Source organism: Blennius ocellaris (genome assembly GCF_963422515.1).
Source record: "Blennius ocellaris genome assembly, chromosome: 11".
NCBI lineage: Eukaryota > Metazoa > Chordata > Actinopteri > Blenniiformes > Blenniidae > Blennius > Blennius ocellaris.
Window position 1 is genome coordinate 9682455 of NC_137660.1, and position 18435 is coordinate 9700889.

The 18435-nt window shown below is 43.4% G+C and overlaps 1 protein-coding gene across 3 annotated transcripts; it reads right to left on the reverse strand.

Annotated features, from left to right (window-relative positions):
• Positions 1–2353: 2353 nt before the first annotated feature.
• Positions 2354–18410, reverse strand: acanb (aggrecan b). 3 transcript variants are annotated; one of them, XM_080505027.1, is made up of 19 exons: positions 18321–18410; positions 13637–13715; positions 13153–13536; positions 12859–13033; positions 12258–12385; positions 11852–12145; positions 10955–11176; positions 10667–10841; positions 10416–10543; positions 10038–10331; positions 9377–9502; positions 9150–9254; positions 7936–9030; positions 7620–7733; positions 7362–7520; positions 6710–6792; positions 5979–6123; positions 5542–5724; positions 2354–4472 (listed from the first exon to the last, which is right to left on the reverse strand). In XM_080505027.1, exons 2-19 carry the CDS (start codon positions 13710–13712, stop codon positions 4381–4383), a joined length of 3978 nt encoding a protein of 1325 aa, XP_080361153.1. In that variant the 5' UTR covers positions 13713–13715; positions 18321–18410; the 3' UTR covers positions 2354–4380. The 3 variants fall into 3 exon arrangements, with proteins under 3 accessions (XP_080361153.1, XP_080361154.1, XP_080361155.1); XM_080505028.1 differs by having other exon boundaries at positions 18274–18345; XM_080505029.1 differs by lacking the exon at positions 18321–18410 and adding an exon at positions 18180–18202.
• Between the last annotated feature and the right edge of the window lie 25 nt (positions 18411–18435).

The following is an 18435-nucleotide window of genomic DNA, read 5'->3' on the forward strand; positions in this document are numbered from 1 at the left end:
ATGTGAATAATTTGTATCCCTTGTTTTTAAATCGTATCTTTAAAACGTGTCTCTTTTTTTATGTGTACAAGGAGGATTCAGAGTCGTGGTCTGTGTTGGAGGAAGCAGACGTTCTCCATTGTGGTCATATTCTATCTTGTTTATGGAAATTATTACACACATGTACCTTTTTTTTGTTTTTCATTATGCCTACATATTTGTACTTCCCCCCCCCAACAAGTTAATAAAAACACCTCTGTTAAAAAAAACACAAAAAACAAAACGAAAACATCTTACGGTACAATTCTTGGAAAAACACTTCCGAAATTCTTGTCTCGATTCTAAATTTCATCTCTATATGAGAGGAACAAGGAGATAAAATAATCATCAGCAAACAGACATGAGCACAATAATGTTCCCTTAATGGTTCATATCTAATCAAGTCCACATTAATATGCACAAAATAAACTCTGAAATACATTAACCTGCATCAACAAACCGATACTTGACACCAAACACACATGACCATCAGAATTACAAACAAAAGGGTCCAGATGACCAGAGATCCAGTCCTCAACACCATCATGTAGCCTACAACACAGTGCTGAATATTAATAATACAGTTTATGGACATGACCTTCAGACAGAATCACCACAGACCTGGATCAGCTGCTCCTCAGAGTCCCACAGATTTTTTCTTTTTAGGAAAACCGACATTTACCAGGTTTCCCTGTTAGAAATTGAGCAGCTGTATGATTTAGTGACGTTTCAGACGAGCGCCCCCCACACTTCAGTGGTGAGGAAGAGAATTGCATTCAGGCCGGCAACTTTATTAAAGTGAAAGAGTGACGATTCACCCTCAGGCACAAATAAAAATAAATAAGAGCTGAAATTAACACATGATCATGACGAAACTGAGAACAAACAAAAATGCAATGCAAAGGGAAAAAAATGCATTTTAACAATATTTTAGACACCCTCGCCAAAAGATTCAGTCTAAGGGACTTTTAGACTGTTTGGTGCGATACACTTTGAATACGATGTTGTTGGACCTCTTACATCTGAAGATATCTGAAATGATTGAAAAACTGCCTACTATTGGACCGTTAAGGAAATTAATTTGTAGGTAAAAGGTTTTCCTGGACAGAGGTTCACTCCCGGAACAGCTGTGGTGTCCTAAAATCATGATTTCAGGTGAGGACGAATAAGATTAGTGAACCTCTGAAAACGCACAGTTGAGTAGTAGCACATTTTTAATCCGTCCAATCTGAAGGAGCTGAACCGCTGATCAAACTGCGTCTCCTCAGATTGAGTCTCTTTCCGGGTGTGATGCGTGACGGTGTCCCCCGGGACTCAACCTCTCCCTCTGTCCAACACCCCTACGACTCACTCCTCAACAACCTACCACAGAAAAGCACACAGGAGGAAGATGAAGCTTCTGTGAGAACAGACGTCTACTTTTAACAAGCTTAAAGTGAATGAACCCATCAGGATTTCAGGTGGATTTTATTGTGAAGCTTTTTAGTGGATTCTTAGGTAGAGAGCAAACCTTATCTCAAATGGCGGGACACTTGGATGAATGACGCTCAGTTCATCGACTGAACATGTTTAGAGACTTCTCGGGTGCCTCTTAATTTCTGGATTTTCACCCTTGGAAGTATTTTCTCTGATCCTTTTAAGTGAATTTCTTATTTTCAGCGACCCGTAAACCACTGGTCCTGGGTGTGTTTGCGAGCCGGCCGCCATGTTGTTCCTGTTCAAACAGGAATGTCAGGCTGGAGAGGTGAAGTGGGCTACTGACCCGTACAAAACAGCCACTGTATGTAAAACACACACACACGCGCCGCTCTGTCTGGACACGACGCTCATTTAGACGAGTGGAGTCGAACACGCCGTTACGGCCTCCTACATCCCCACCGTGAACAGAGGAGTCCTAGTGACCATATAGGCTGCTGCTTTTAGAAACACATCCTTATTTACACCTGCCAGCCAAACATGAGCGGACACACACACACACACACACACACACACGCACACACACACAGGTCCACCCTGTTTGCCGCAGTAGTGAAGGTCACTTCATCGGCCTCCGAAGCGATGGAGGCCGATGAAGGAACTATTTATCCTTCATTTTTTCACAGTTGGGTTCGTCAGGAAGGTAAAAACAAACTGAATGCGAGGTTTGTGCCTCTGGATTTGCAAAGTTTACCTCAAATTTAACTGCCTTGGGGGGGGAAGATATTTCCAGAAAAAAAAAAGTTGGGAAAACAAACCATGCAAGGAGGCTTTCATACAGAATGTCAATGACGCTCAGTTCAGGAGAGATAGGTGTGCAATGTTTTTTTCTTTTTCTACAATGATTTGGACAGAGACGGATGATTCGAAGTTTTATTTGGTACAGCACAGTACAGTAAACTGCATGTTCACATCAGGTTATGGGATCTGAATAGAGTCACAACAAAAGGAGATGTCTGTGTTCAACGTTGTTCTTATTTTGGTTTATTATTCTGAAGAGAAAAAAAAATCCGTTTGCAGAAGAATCTGTGAATCACAAACACTGATACTGACCCATACTAATGAACTAATCCATGTTTTCACCGTCTTGAAGATAATCACAAATTTAATCTTTATTTATTTTTTTCTGTCTTTGTGAGCTCTTCTGTGAGATGTACTGACATATCTAGGCAAAAAATAAAATCTTGACCTTTAAAGGTCATGGTCAATGTTTTACAACCTCCTCATCATCATCTGAAACATTTACGAACTTCCCACTGCTTTCACAGCTTCTAATTCCTCAAGTACATTTCTCTTAGTAAGACCCCCGCGGCATGACACACGGCCCGAAACCTCCACTGATAATAAGAAGAAATACATGTGTCCTCTGCTGTACAGCTGGCTGTAAAAACAAACAGTCTCATCTGATTGTTTATTAATTCTAAGTACAGTTTTCCAGTTAAAAAAAACAACAACAAAAAACTAACAAAATCAACAAACAGAGTTGATGATGGCTAAATCAAAATAAAGTGTCTGCTCTGTGTTAAGTTATTGACAGATCCTGCTGTTCAGAGAATTGTACTGAGAATATTTACAGTGAGAAACCTGTCACACAGCAAACACTGGGAAAAGTCCATGCTTCTCAACATCAGAGGGGGTAGATGTTCTTTTAAAAAGCAACAAATATATATATATATAAAAACAAAAAAAACCCTCCAACCTGCAAAGTTCAGTGAGGTGGAGTTGTGCAACAACCTGGTGGAAAAAATTTTCTGGCTGAAAAAAAAAGTGTGTCAGTTACAGATCATCAGACCATCTATTTTTTCTAAATCTGTCTTTACATATTTAATTTCTGTGTGAATATTTTAAGGTGCACTGGATTCAAAAGTGCATGAGTGCTGACAATTTCAACCCAGGTGTTGCACTTTAATCACATTTTGGATGAACTTGGGAGTTATTTCAAACGTCATACGGAACAGCACAATCGTTTCAGCGTCTACGATTCCGCACTGTGGGATGTCAAACGTTTTGGTTCGCGAAGAGATTCTTATGAATCGCGTCACTGCAGCCTGCAGGGGAACTGGGCATGGTGCTTCCCAGGAAGTCTGCTCCCATGTGTGTTTTTTAAATTGAAATGGACTAAAATGGTTTTATATTTTTTATTTTGATGGTACTGAAAGCTTGTACTGTATTTCTGTCACAACCAAAAAAATATGACAACCACTTTCCTGGCCTGTAATCTATATATATTTATATATATATATAAGAAAAAGAAAAGAAAAAGAACACTGTTTCACAAGTATGAAGCGCACACATTATCCATTTTAGTTTAAGACCAAATAAGAAAGTTTAGGAAATGCCAAGAAACACAAATCTGGGAAATGACTTTACTAGAGAGAGAGAGAGAGAGAGAGGGAGAGAGAGAGAGAGAGAGAGAGAGAGAGAGAGAGAGAGAGAGAGCAAGAGAGAGAGAGAGAGAGATGTGTGTTGGGCTTCCGTTTTGGACTCTGTGTGTTCCTCCCCACCCTCTCCTGTAACTATCTTGTCTAACTCCTCTTGTATGCAGTGGCGGCAATCGTTGCAGAAAACATGAACGTGTGCATTCGGATAATCATTGTCAGCTATAAATTAGATGCTATAAATACGAAGAAAAACTACCTTCAGAAGGTGTGGGGTGACACTCCAAGATCCAAAATGTCGGTCAATTACGCGACCACTGTCTAAAATGTGCTTTCAGTGTGTGTGTGTGTGTGTGTGTGTGTGTGTGTGTGTGTGTGTGTGTGTGTGTGTACAAACACAGCAGGGAATGCTATCTTTTTTTTTTGGTCGGGCATTGGCATTGGTGTCCATGCTTCTTAAAAAGAGGGGTCCTTTGTGGCTGTCTGTTGTATGTCCTTTCAGTCCTGCTCAGAGCAGTTTCCTCTGTTCCCGCTGGCTGCTTACGCCTTTACTTCTTCTCCTGAGGGATCTTTTGTGTAGCCTGTTACTGTTGGTGCCGGCTGGGGGAGAAAAGGTAAGAATACTGATGACATCATGTAAAACACAAGTGGCCAGAAAGGCTTATAAATCAGAGTGTGGCCAAAAACAATCTGTTTTTCAGAAGCTGCCACGGGCTCTTCAACGGTGCGATGTTGAAATGTTCGCGCTGCAGGAGCCGCGCTTTCTCTGCTCAACATGCTGAACCTATCCTGTTTGCTTCAAGTATTAAATCTCCTGCATCTGTATGGGACCTCCACTTCTCGCCTTGAATGAAGTCTAAACAGGCATTAAGAGCGTCCAGGTATCCCAGTGCTTGATGTCTGTGCGAGGCTATAATGCAGTGACTTATTGCTAAGCACATGATCACTAGAATCATGAATAATCCAGATTATGAAAAGCTTCTATAGTTGTTCTGATGTCGGAATCTTGACAGTGATATTGGCAATAAATCCGCCAGCAATAGCCAAGGTGACAAATCTTACTTGTTTACTCAGTTACTCTTGCTACACTTTGGACAGACTAATCTTAGTGAATAGGCTTTGCTTTTTCTCTGAAAACTGCTTTTCCTTGATCATTGCACTCCGTGGAAGTCATTTTAATCTCCTGAAAGAAGTCATTGGTCCCATATATTGCAAAATTTCGTTATAATTGTTTTCTAAAAGTAATATGTGTGTTCGCCAGTGTTTTAAGTGAAGAAAGTCTGTCACTTTCCTCACTTGTTTGCTCCAATTGTTTTGTTAATGTGTGTCCGAAGTCCGTTCTGGTTTGTTCTCGCATGTTTCTACAAGATGTTGAGATGAAGACGACAAGCGGCGAGTCTCTGATTATTAACTCTGTCACGTCTCTTCTATTTCACCGTTTGAAAGAAGAAATTTGGCCGAAAAGCTGCAGGTCCTGTTCAACTTTCTCCATCGCAGTTATTTTCAAATGCACACAAACAGAAATGTGTTCAGAATTTTGCAAATGTGTCCAGGTTTGTTAATGTGCATATACATGTTTAAATCAGTTCATATTTTGTTAATGATTGAAAATCTAAGAGCTTCAAAAAAAAAAAAAAAAAAGCACACGGTTTATTTATTCTCAACTTACCTTCTGTACATTCCACCTGTGGCTCTTCCCATTGTCCGTTCGCCATGCAGCGTATCACAGGCAGGTGGCGCTGTGTGTAGCCTGCGTCGCACTGGTAGCGGACGATGGAGTTGACGGGGTAGCGCTCTCTGCTGCTTCCTATCGCCCGCCCGTGTTCCACCTCAGGTGGGGATCCACACATGACTAACGCAGAGGAAACATGACGAGTTCAGACAAAGATAAACACTGAGAGGCTTTGGTTTGGTTATGGCAGCATAGTTGTGATAGACTGTAAAGCCTTTAGGACACGTCAACACAAGTCCTTTCTATTTAGCGGAACTGATGTGGTTTTGATTTCAGCATCTGGGTCGTGTTTGCTTCAGACATTCCGCTCAGTTCATCTTCAGCGACAGTGAGCCAAACATGTTGGAGATCTATTGGTACGTGTCAACATTTACCGGGTCCAGCCTTGCAGGTGAAGGGAAGGTGGTAGTTGCAGGGCACGTCGTTCCACTGTCCGCCCTCGTGCCAGATCATCACCACACAGTCCTCCCCGGAGTTGAAATAGTTGTCTGGCTGGTTCGGCCGCCAGTTCTCGAAGGTCTGAGCAGAGCATTGTAAAAACAGTATTTCAGTGAGTTTAGCAAAGGTGTGCAAAATTCACGATTAAATGTGAGACGTTTTGTATGAAATGGGATGTCAGTAGATGTTATTGTTACTATTTAAATTAGTGTGTCATATAGATATACAGTAGGTGCAACTGCAGAAGGTGCAACTGCATAGTAATGACAGAAGCAATACAAATTTCATGTGAAGTAAATGTCATTAGAGCCAAAAGCACATTATTTCTAACCGAATCAACGAGCACTGGTGCGTAAAAAACTAACAGTGCAGTAACAGTGGAAGAACTTGCAACAAGCTGTTAACCATCATTCCTTGGAGTCAAATATTGCCAGAGAGACATTGTAACAAAACTATCAGATGACGAATGTTGAGTATACTTTCCATCATCTTCATTGTCAGCGGGACCCAACATTGATGTGTGCTACTGTATGTTGGTTTAATATGCGATTGCTAGTATAATATAACTATAATATAACTAAGGGGCAATTGGATTCAAAGTGCAGCTCCATATATGAAAAAAAAACAAGCTTTAAGTCAGAAAGACAGCAGCTGTTGTAAAACTTACCAGCGGACTGCGGTCTGTCCAACGAAACTCGTTCTGTACATCTTTGTCATTGAGTCCAATCCACTGATAGTCCTGACCGTTGGCTGAAAATATGAAAAAGAAACAGCTCTTATGAATAAGGACAATTGGAACAGGTTAAAAACATTAAACCATCGAGGCATGAACTATGCTAACCCTCTAAAAGTGTGTTGCCGTGTCTACCGTCAAGACATTAGCAGCAGATCCTTTATGTCTTGGAAGTATCATGGCGGACATGGGCCTCCATGTGACCATATACATGACTGGGCCTTGGCCGACACACTGTTACTCCTTCACTGCTTTTTCTTATTTATGTTTTAATTCTGTCCACTGTAGACTGGGAACATTCCACATGTCGTCCAGCCATCATGATGGGGCCCTTGTTCAACTCGACCAAAATGCTCAAGTCCTCAGGCTTAAATGTTTTGTGTGTTTCTAACCTATAAGGTTTAATAAAGATTGTCAGTGTCACCTGTCTGTGGTCACAGTGTTATGGTGGATTGGTGGACTCTTCCAAAAATGTCTAATTTTAATAAAATGTCACTGACTGTGCACCAGAATCCCTCTCCAACAAACTGATGATTTGTTTAATGTCCTTTAAAAGAATATAATCATGTGACTGACAGCTACTCACAGTTGACAAACTGCTGCTCCTCTTGGGAGGTGATGCTGACCAAGTGAGCGTTGACTTCCTGGCAACGTTGCTCCGCCTCAGCCCAGGTGTCTCTCTCACCAAAGTGCAGGTAACAATTTCCCATGAACTCCAACCAGCCTTCAGCACAACCCTGCACAGCTACAACAATGTGGACAAACGTCTTAAAAAACAGATGTCTTGCAACCAATTATATTTTCAGCTGTGTAGTGCTGAGAGTTTTTAGTTTAAGGAACTTACGGGTTGAACAGTCTTCTCCAGTGAAGCCGGTGGGACACTGACACACAGCAAGTTCTCCCTGTGCAGAGCAGGTCCGGGAACCACAAGGGTTTGGATCACAAGGATCTACAGAAGCTGACAATAAAGAGGAAGAGATTTTATTTCAAAGTATGAATCGTTTTCACTTTGATCAGCCAAGGTGTAATCAAGCAAGTGTCTCTAAAAAGCAGGATTATAGGACTATATCAGTTTTGTGTACAGAACAGTCTATATGGTCTCAGACGTGTCATACAGAGATTAAATGCATATTCTGGCCTGGTAAACAGGTGGACAGTACCTTCCATCACTTCAGGCTGCTCCACTACAGCTGGAGTTGCTAAGGATATAGATGGAGCCGTGGTTGGGCTGGTGTAGGCTGCGTCTGGAGTCACAACATAATCTGTAGGTCCTGCACGGCTCTCCTGAATGTTCTCTCCAAAGCCCGATTGGCCAGCAGCGTCAATATACTCTGTGTAAGTCATGCCGGGTGGCAGAGCGATGGAGAGTCCTTCAGCAGTTGGGGTTTCATGAGTAGCTCCGCTTCCTGAGAGGTGGAAGCTTTGCTCCATGCCACTGAATTGATGGTGGATCCCTGAACCGCTTCCTTCCCCGCTGACCTCCACCACACCTCGCCCCTGTTCGGGATGGCGCGTCATCGGTGGCGTGGTGACTTCCATCATCTCCTCATCTGTTATAAAGATCACATCGCCACGGCGCTGGAAAGTGTCTCCAGAACCGGAGCCGCTGCCAGAGACACTGGATGAAAAACCACTGGGAAAGCCGCTGTGGAACCCCGAGCCAAAGGGACGATATCCGGACACTTCTTGCTCTCCAGATGTTTGAACTGTTAGGTCAGTGCCACTGTGGTCAATAAATGAAATTCCAGAAAACTCACCAGAGGCCGACCCAGACAAACCTCCTGATCCAGACACACTTGATTCCAAGAAGTCACCACTGATATCGACTTCTCCCAGACCTTGCTCTTGCTCAGTGAACTTCTGGTGGGTCTTTGATACCTCTACCATGTTCTCATCCACCATAACAATCATTGAATCTCCACCGCTACCACTCATGTCTCCACTTGCGCTGATGAAACCTGATCCAGACATGCCAAAGCCAGAGTGTTGTCTGTCAGGCACGTCCCCAGATCCAGAGGCACCGTCCAGTTCACCAGATGTGAAGATGACAGCACTTCCTCCTTCTCCCTCCTGTGGACCTCCAGAGCTTGACTGATCTCCTGAGAATATGTCAGTGCGTCCGCTGAAGGTGACAACCAGTCCTGACCCGGATGCCTCTCCAGTGGCACTTGAGCTGCCAGACTCTCCAGAGAGCTCTCCGCTGGCTGAACCAGAACCGGACACATCAACCGGAACTGGAGGTAAAATGGGTTTCACTGGCAGAGAAAATCAGAATAAAAACTTCTTACAAATCATTTAGGTGTAACTGTCTCTCCAGGCAAAAGTAAAGGATGAACACAGATGTTGTTGCCACATTCATTTTCAATTCTCTTACCAGGAGGAACAACCTGTTGAGGTGTCACTGTTGTCTTGTTGATGAACTCCGTTTCCGTAATATTTTCACTCGTCAAGGTTTCATTGTAGTCGACAGTAGTTTCAACTAAAAACCGACAAAGAAGCACAATGTATCAGGAGAGTAAAAATTGTCACAGGCTATAATAATTGTCCAGGCATTGAGAAATGACTATCTATCTAAGTTCTCTCTTTCTAGATCTCTCTTACCAGTGGGAGGAGCAAGGTGATCAATTGTGACACTTGTCTTGTTGATAACATCCACAGTCACTATGGTCAGATTTACACTGGATTTGGTTTCCACATCAACAGTCGGAACTTCACCTGAATGAGTCGCTTTGAGGTACAAATGATAAATACATTTACGTGCTATTAGAACTACGAGAATATTTTGTTTTGACAGTGTGTGGTGACCCACAGCCATTCACCAATTTTGCTTACGTGTGTATAATCCACTAAGATCACTTCTTTTTCTTCACTTAAAGATGCAGATTGAACATTTATTAACAGTCTTATAGTATTTTTTCTCTCTCACTGATGATCTCACTACATTGCATGTTTTGAATATCTTTTTGCTTCACCCCACCTCATTTATAATAAAAACCCATCCCTCTAAGTGATGACTGCTTTTCTCCTTTAAACCAAAAACAGAGTAGGAACAGACTTGCACATATTAATCAATTTGTCATGTACTTTTGGTTGCTTGCATGCATATCTACTTCCTTGTCAGCAATTTTCAGAATACTAATCTTTATCTGTTGTTATTGAAGCAGTAGTTGCTTAAGAAAAAAGTTAGTTAATCTTAACTAGTTGAGCTCCTCATCACTCAGATTAATGTGAGGTTGTGAGGCCATACTCAACCAATTCCTACCTTTAAAACAGTAGGCATCGTAGCGAGAGTGCTCATCGGGGAAGCCGGTCTGGTTGGGGAAGGCATAGATGATTTGTACCCCCACCTGGCCCCCTCCGCATTCAGACCTGGGAGTGGTGATGGGATAGCGGACGCTGCGGTCCATCAGCCAGCCGGGACGACACTTGTCCAGTCCTTGCTTCCAGGCAGCATACATCTGACCGGGGCTGGCTAAGGTGGTGTTTAGTTTCTGGCAGTGCTGCACAGCCTCTTCGTAGGAGAAACTGTCATAGTCGCTGGTGAAGAACACCTCACCTGGTAGAAGGGCACATATTTAGAGGTAGGACATAGCTGCAAAAGTTTAGGAATGTACATTTGCTTCAGAATATTAGTCCTCACCTCTTAGACGCTCCACATAACAAAATACATCGTAGTGTTCAGTGGCTGGCCTCAGGCCGTAGGACCTGACTCCTGGGAGGTGTGGCAAATTTCCTGCACAGTTTTCTCTGGGTGACACAATTGGGTACCTAAATATGTGAGACAGTGATTTTAATTGATTTTAGTTTGTTTTCGTACAGAACCAGTTCAGCTAACACTATGTTCATGAATATTGTATCCCTTGATAAGTTTGCCATTAATAGATTACTCACCGGACAGTCTGATCGCGCAGCCAGCCGGCATCACATTGGTGTAAGCCTTTCTCATAGGCTGCGTACAGCTGTTGGGGGCTGGCAATGACCGCACCAACACTCTGGCAAGCCAGCTGAGCCTCCAAAAAGGTGAGAGTGTACCGGCCAGTGATTGGTCGATAGTGGAACACCACACCTGAGGATGTATCACAGAAACAAAGTGTCATCATAACATTCTTGCTTGACAGAGGTTCTTGCCGTCAGGTTGTTGTTCGTTGGTACAAGTGTGTGTGTGTGAGACCAACTCACCCGTGGCAGCCATTTCTGTATCCACGCCTGCCAGATCCAGTCCAGGCACACGTATCACAGGTGGCCGGGGAAGTGGGGAGAGAATGTCTACGCCTCCAAACCTAATCTCCTCACCACCAGGTCGAGGAGTGATGCCCGGGTACACCCCAGGAGCAGGGGTCATACGGATGATGTCGGGGAAAGGGGTGGTCCTTACAGGCACGGCACCAATGTCTACACCAGCTGAGGAAGCATAGATTTGTGATCGGTCAACCTAATCCTATTGTATTGAGATGTAATGATCAACAAGGGAAATACTTTAGTGTCCAAGCATGGCATACACTGGAGAATTTAGACAGTGTGGTCACAAAAGTAACTTCCAACAGATTTGATCTTTTTCCATATGTGTCTATAACAGCGGCAGTAATAAATTCACACAAATAATTTTCAAATTGAAATTTGATGATCCAAAGAGCAAACCCACCAAGGAACGAGTCAATGATTGTCACATTTTCTAGTCAAAGCCCACATTTTAGTCCTAGTTTAAAACTACAAAGCCTAAAGAGATTTTGCATGGGAAATGTTTTCTTCAAAAACCTGGTGGACAGTTGTGCAAAACATTAACAAGAAGGTGTTTCTGCTTAACAGAGAAACACAAGCTATATGGAGAAAGGAGTAACTTATTGATAGTTTAAAGTAAATATGGTTAGAAATTGTTGGGTTATTTTAATAAATTGCATATTTATCTTTTGGAAAAGTATCAATGACCACAGACTTCATCATATGGTTTGGTTTTATTATACATTACCTGGCCATAAGAGTATTTTTTTTTATCACATTATAAGCTTCCAAAATGTCATGGATGTAGTGATGGCCTCAAATCTTGAAAGAATTTTTTTAGCATCATTGAGGTTTTACCTTGGAAACAGATGGCATCATAGCGAGAATCTGGGTATGGGTATCCTGTCTGGTTGGGGAACAGATAGACCGTTCTAACACCGAGAAGTCCTCCTCCACACTGAGGCCTGGCGATGTTGATGGGGTAGCGCACACTCCGATCGCCCAGCCAGCCGGCACTGCAAAAATCCATACCACCCTTCCAAGCAAGGTAGAGCTCTCCTGTCGTGGCAAGTCTGGCACCGAGTTTCGTGCACTGATCTCCCGCCTCATAGAAGGTGAACTTCTCTACAGATGTGGAATAGAAGACTCTGCCTGCGAGGGAAGTGATTAAAACAGATATGAAAATATGCAGCTGTGTTCTTCATGGGGAGATCTGCAGTGGATCATGTTTGCTTTTATTTCTACCCTTCAAAGGGGAGCATACCGGACAGTTTCTCAGCAAAACAATACACATCATAGGTCTCATTGACGTCTCTGATGCCATAGGTTCTGACGCCAGCGAAGGTTCCCTTGTCTCCGTAGCAACGGTCCCGTGGCTCATGGATGGGATACCTTGAAGGAATGAGCGACATAACGGTTGAATCTGACAAGAGGTCAGAAATATCATGAATTGTTCTTAATGGCATTGGCCAAAGGAGGTAGTGAGCTTTGTCTCACCAGGCTAAATGTAATCACTGATAGTTATTGATGATGTTTACATTCCAAGATCCAACTGCTAACGCATGTGAATGTTTGCAGTGAACTTGTTGTAGTTTTTCTTAAATTCCAGTAATGTCAGTGACCTTTCTGATCATCGAGCAACTTCTGATTAACATGATGACGGGAAACCAGTGCTTTTAACTATTATCGCGTCATCATTTCAAGGTCTATTTTCATTCAAATAAAATGTGTGTTGCAGTTGTCTGACCAGGAAAAACACATTTTGTCTAGGTATCAGGGCGTTCAACCTAAATGAGATATTCACCTGTTTCTGCAATATTCGCGAGCAGTTGGAAAATCTTGGTGGTAAAGTAAGTAAACTCTACCTGACTGTCTGATCAGAAAGCCATCCTGCGTCGCACTGGTGGTATCCATCATCGTAGGCGGCCTGGAGCTGAGCTGGAGTAGCAATCGTGGCACCGTTCTGGATACAGGCGGCCTTGGCCTTCTCGAATGTCAAGGTGTAGCGGCTGGAGATGGCACGGTAGTGGAAAACGATGCCTGCAAGATGAATGAAGCGAGCAGAAAGGAACAGCAGAGGTTGTTGCTTGAAGATCTTGACACTCATACTGAGTACTCGAGTGAATTAAACTGAATGGAATTGTGTTCCTTTAGCGTACCTTGAACCTGCACTTCCACCGAGTCGTAGTTGTCCTCGATGCCATGCATCACCTCACAGCGGTAGATACCAGAATCGTTGGCTCTCAGCTCTGTCATTTCCAAGGTGGCGTCAGTGGTCACCATCGGGTAGTTGACCAGGGTCACTCTGTCGAGATATTCCATCTCTACGTGGAATTTCCCCTCTGATGCAACTAGGATCGTGCTGACTTTTTCCTTGGTGACATAGCTCCACTTGATGCGGTGAGACAGTGGAGCAATCGTCGGTGCTCCGGGGTCGTTCACGGTGTTGTCTTGGAAGTAACATGGCACCACTACTTTGCTGCCCAGCAGAGGACGCAGGGGCAACTCCATGGGGATGCTGACACGCAAGGTGCCGTCCATATCTGAGGAAATCAGTCGTCAAATGTTAAATGGGAAGTGTACATTTTGAACTTCAGTATTACATACCCATGCTTAAAACTACCAGAAAAGATGTTCGCTCACCATCTTGTTCTCCAAATGATATTGTTGCCGAGATGAGAGGCAAGGACAAACACAGCAGAAGCAGAGGGTTCATCATTATCTGAAAATCACCAGACAGAAAAAACAACACTTTTAACTCACTCAAATCTTGTTCATGCGACAATTTTCAATAGACATCATGTAATCAAATAATGCAATTGTGCGTCATCACAAAGAGTTACTATTAGAGAGTGAAATTTGCACGTTGTTGTAACTTCTCTGTACCACAAACAAACTTTTACGCAGTTGAATGGTGACATAAGTGTTTGGATGTGGGGTTTTATTTATCACATAATTCCTATTCCTCTGCTCCTGTGCACCACTGTGGTTTTCCTAAGCTCTGCCTCCTTACTTTCAGATTCCATGTGACCCAGGATCGACAACACATCTGCTTGTTTCAGCAGCCTCATTAGCTGAGATGGAAAGAGGACGTCAAGAGTCGCAAGTATCTTTTGGAAATAATTGCAGTGGAATGAAAGCCCCTCTGTCTCAGTACAAGGGAAATGTGTGTTTAATGGTAAATGAGTTGATGACAGTGAGAAATGATTCATCTGTCTTAAGACTTTCCATTTGTTAGATGCTGTAGAAAAATTAATGTTGAACTTTCCTCCCAGCCAGAGCTGTCATTTTCTTTTACTGTGTGTGTGTGTGTGTGTGTGTGTCTGTCTCTGTGTGTGTGCATGTTTGAGTGTACGGTATGTCTTTGTTTGCTTATACATACTCTATTTATAGAATATTCACAAGGAGCTGACAGCTGTTCTCATATTGTCCCTAAAAACATTTGTGAGCTTTCTCAAATGTAATGTTTTGCCGACTATGTTCAATTAAAAAAAAGTCACCTTAGCAACTGTTAAGACACTTAAGAAACTAATTTTTGCTTGCCTGGCAATTTTTTTTCTTTTCACAATTTGCATGTCAATCACCCACTTGAAGACAGAAACACAGAAGAATCCCCCCCCCCCCCCCCCCCCCCCCCCCCCAATGTACAATTACAAACGAGCAACAGGCAGTTTCCAAAACGGCAGCTTCAGTATCACAGGCTCACGTTCGTCAGACCCTGATTACAACATTGCTTTTTTTTTTTTCTCTCTCTCTCTCTCTCTCTCTCTCTCAACTTTCCACTCCCGTGACGTGCAGTACACTCACACATACCGAACCTGTGCGCGTCCCAACTGAAACCTCATTGTGCTGCATTCACAAGTCCCCGGGCTGGCTGCTGAGAGCTTCCACTTCATACCAAACGGCCGCGGAGAGACATTTACGAGCAATAAACCTGAAGCTCATAATAACAAGCTGGCGTTTGCCGCTGGCGTTTCTGCCGCCACCGGCAGCCGGGGAAAAGGCCAACGAGAACTGAAGTGACCTTTCAAGTCATGTGACTCAGCATTAAATGCACATGTGTGTGTTGCTGGCATTGTCAGAGTTGTACAGATCTGGCACGCACGCACGCACACACACACACATGCACACACAGTACAGTATGTCTAATATTTGCTCTGCTGTCTATGATGTGTCTGGGAGGGAACGTTGGCCCAGTTTGAGGAGGAAAGACAAAATACCACACAGCATAATGCATATATACACACAGGGATGATAATCTTCACAAGAGATGCTCAATTCCTGGATTAACTGTACAATGATTCACTGAAACACATTAACATTTTTGTTATCTTCAGTGCGCTTAAGATTCCAAGTGGCTCATTCTTTCATCGTTTCCCCTGAATTTCTCAGTTTTTCACAAACGCTGCAGTCCCGTTTTCTTCTCTTATCTCCTCAGTAATGTTGCAACGAAGTTAATGTTCCTCGTCTCATAAGATCCTGTCTTTAGACACAGGTTTTACTCATAAAATCACAGCAGTCGGAGTGAATTCAGTAATTAATTTGTGTGGCATTTCAACTTACGTATAATTCATGAATCACCAGATCCTGCTTTGTGGTAAAATATTGGATTCATCCTATTTGCATGGAATATTTGACTTATGTTGTAACTACTAACAGAGTCGTAGCGTTTGGGAGCAGCCTTGTTTTACATTCGCACTGTGAATCCCGGTTATCCCCCAGGAAAAAAAAAATACAGGAGAGTGGTTGCAATAAAATGGTTGGTTTGAAGAATTTAGTTCCCAAACAGCCAAACTTAAATATTTGGCACGTTCATTCACTGATTCCCTCCTTATTTCATTCAGTGGTCATGAAATCTGGTTTAAGTCAACCTCTTCTATACAGTATGTTGATCTTGCAGCTTTGGCTTCCTCAGACTCACAGACAGTGAGAAGTTCATTTACCGGAACTGCAACAAGTCGTATGTAAATCACTTAGTATGGACGACTTATCTATTTGAATTAAATGTCAGACTGGCTGCGGTGATGTTAAAATGAACTCCATGGTATCTGGGCTCATTGTGAGGTTGCAGGTAAAGAATCACACACCTCATAGAGATTTTATATTTTGAGTAAAATCAGTAAGAGTTCCAGACGCCTCCAGCCACGAGGTGCAGCTCAGGCTGATTCTTTTGAAACACTGACCACCTTGGTCAGTGTTTCAAAAGAATCAGGTCAAATTACAATACGTGACTCCATGAAAATGCAGCGTCACATATTATAGTCGGCTCAAGCGGCACAGTGTCACGTGAACTCAGAGACCCCCCCAGCCTCCTGCCTGCTCCTCCACCACTGGGCAGGTCCCCTGCTCTCTTCAAATGCATCATTTGAACTGTGGCAGAAGCGTCCGAGAGCAAACCTTTGCCACCAGGCCAGGTCGGCCCAATCAGCCCCCTCTCCACACTGTGCCCATTCAGCCCACGGGGTGGCTGCTGCTCCCCTGTTCGGTCGCTGTGGTATGTTCAGCTCCCAGCTGAGGGCGGAGGCCAATAAGGCCTCGGTCTGTTCCAGCAAGGGACCGAGGGGGGAGGCCTCGGAGGGAGGGGGGTGGTGGGGTGCAGCTCTGCCAAGGTAAACACAAGGCGAGCATCCAGGGGAGCCCCTCCACCGCCACCTCCACCCACCCTCCTCTAACTCTCCAGAGTCCCTCGCCAGCAGAACAGAGTGGACATTGATACGCGTGCACGCTCCCAAACACAGGCCGACACTCATACATCACCGAGGGGATGTGTGGGACTGCACGTCTGATGCCCCCGGTAAGGAAAACGCTCAGGAGTGTGTGTGTGTGTGTGTGTGTGTGTGTACATATGTACACTGCCACTGACTCAGTACTGTAAGGCCTGTGTCTGAGGACACACACAGGCCTGTTATACAGTGAAATGGGGCGGAGGGCAGAAATTCATATTTGCAGGTGCTTTCAGACGCATTAGTACATGCCTACACAGTCTCTGATCAAAGACATGCTTCAGCGGAATGTGCGCATTAAATGCGTCACATGCACACACACACACACACACACACACACACACACACACACACACACACACACACACACACACACACACACGCACACGCACACGCACACGCACACGCACACACACACACACACACACACACACACGCGTGTCTCCAACGTGAGATTTTTCTAAATGATTCAGAACGTGTGGATTTTCTTCTCGTCTATTCAGTCTCGACGGTTGACATGGAGAAAGCAGATTTAGAGGCTGTCACTTTACGATCCTGGACATCGAACTGCTTTCCCTCTCATCAAAACACCTCAAGTTCTCAACATCAAGCCAAACAGTTAAATAAAATGCTCTTTCCGAGGTTTGCGACATTTCTGTGGAAATCCGTATATATTTCCTCACTGTGTGAGATTTTATGGAGAGTAATTTTTCCCAACCAATAGAGAGAGCTCTAAAGATGTCTTTTCAAAAGAATTCCACTTTACTTTTACTGGAAGATGAGGCTGGTGCCGGTGGTGTGCCTCCATGCCAAGCCCCCTCTGGGGGATAATGAGATACATTTGAGGGGTTGCGAGATGATTTTCAAGTAGTTGGATTTGCAACAGCCGAGAATCAAGGCAGTTCAGTTACTTCTAAATACTCTTAAAATTTGAGATATTGCTCAAGCTAAACAAATCAACATTTCCAACCAGTTAAGAGAAGTCTTTCCATCAGTGACGGCCGCAGATAAATCAACTAGATTATCTGATATCTGATGAAAGTGTCAGCTGATTTGAATCAGGGCTTCAAACACCAGTTATTATCACACTTTGATTAAAAAAAAAAAAAAAAAAAAAAGAGATTTACTATTGTTTCTACTGTTTGATTTTCAAGAGCAATTTCTGCTATTTTCAATCATTTATTGTCCTTTTGGTTTAATGATCTGTTGAAAAAGTTAAATCTGTTTTAAATTATATTTAGAGGTTCTTGTAAAGTACTTTAACTTGCCCTGTGTCTAAATCGTCTTATACACAGAATCTTGATTTGCCATTCCTGCAAATAAAGACTGCAACTAACTGAAATTAGCAAAAAAAAAAAGTCCCCCAGTCTTCTTTACATTGTAACATGTAAATCAATGATTTTTGTTCAAATACCTCCGTCACAAACATCCTGGAGCTAAAGATTAAAACCAAAAAAAGTCACCTCAGGTTTGACCTGTGAGTACCTGAAGCAATACCTGTTCCCCCAAAGCAGAGGACGAAGAAAAGTGGAATGAATCCCCTGAAAACCTCCTCACAGTTATTATTCCTCGTCAGGGTCTCTGGTGATGAGCTGTGGACGTACCGTCGGTGCTGCAGCTCCCAGTGCCAGTGACTCCAGGGGCCTCCCGCTCCTGCCTGCGTAGGAGAGTAGAAAGAAGCTCTATTCAAACTCCACCACAGATGTAGATGGTGGGAAG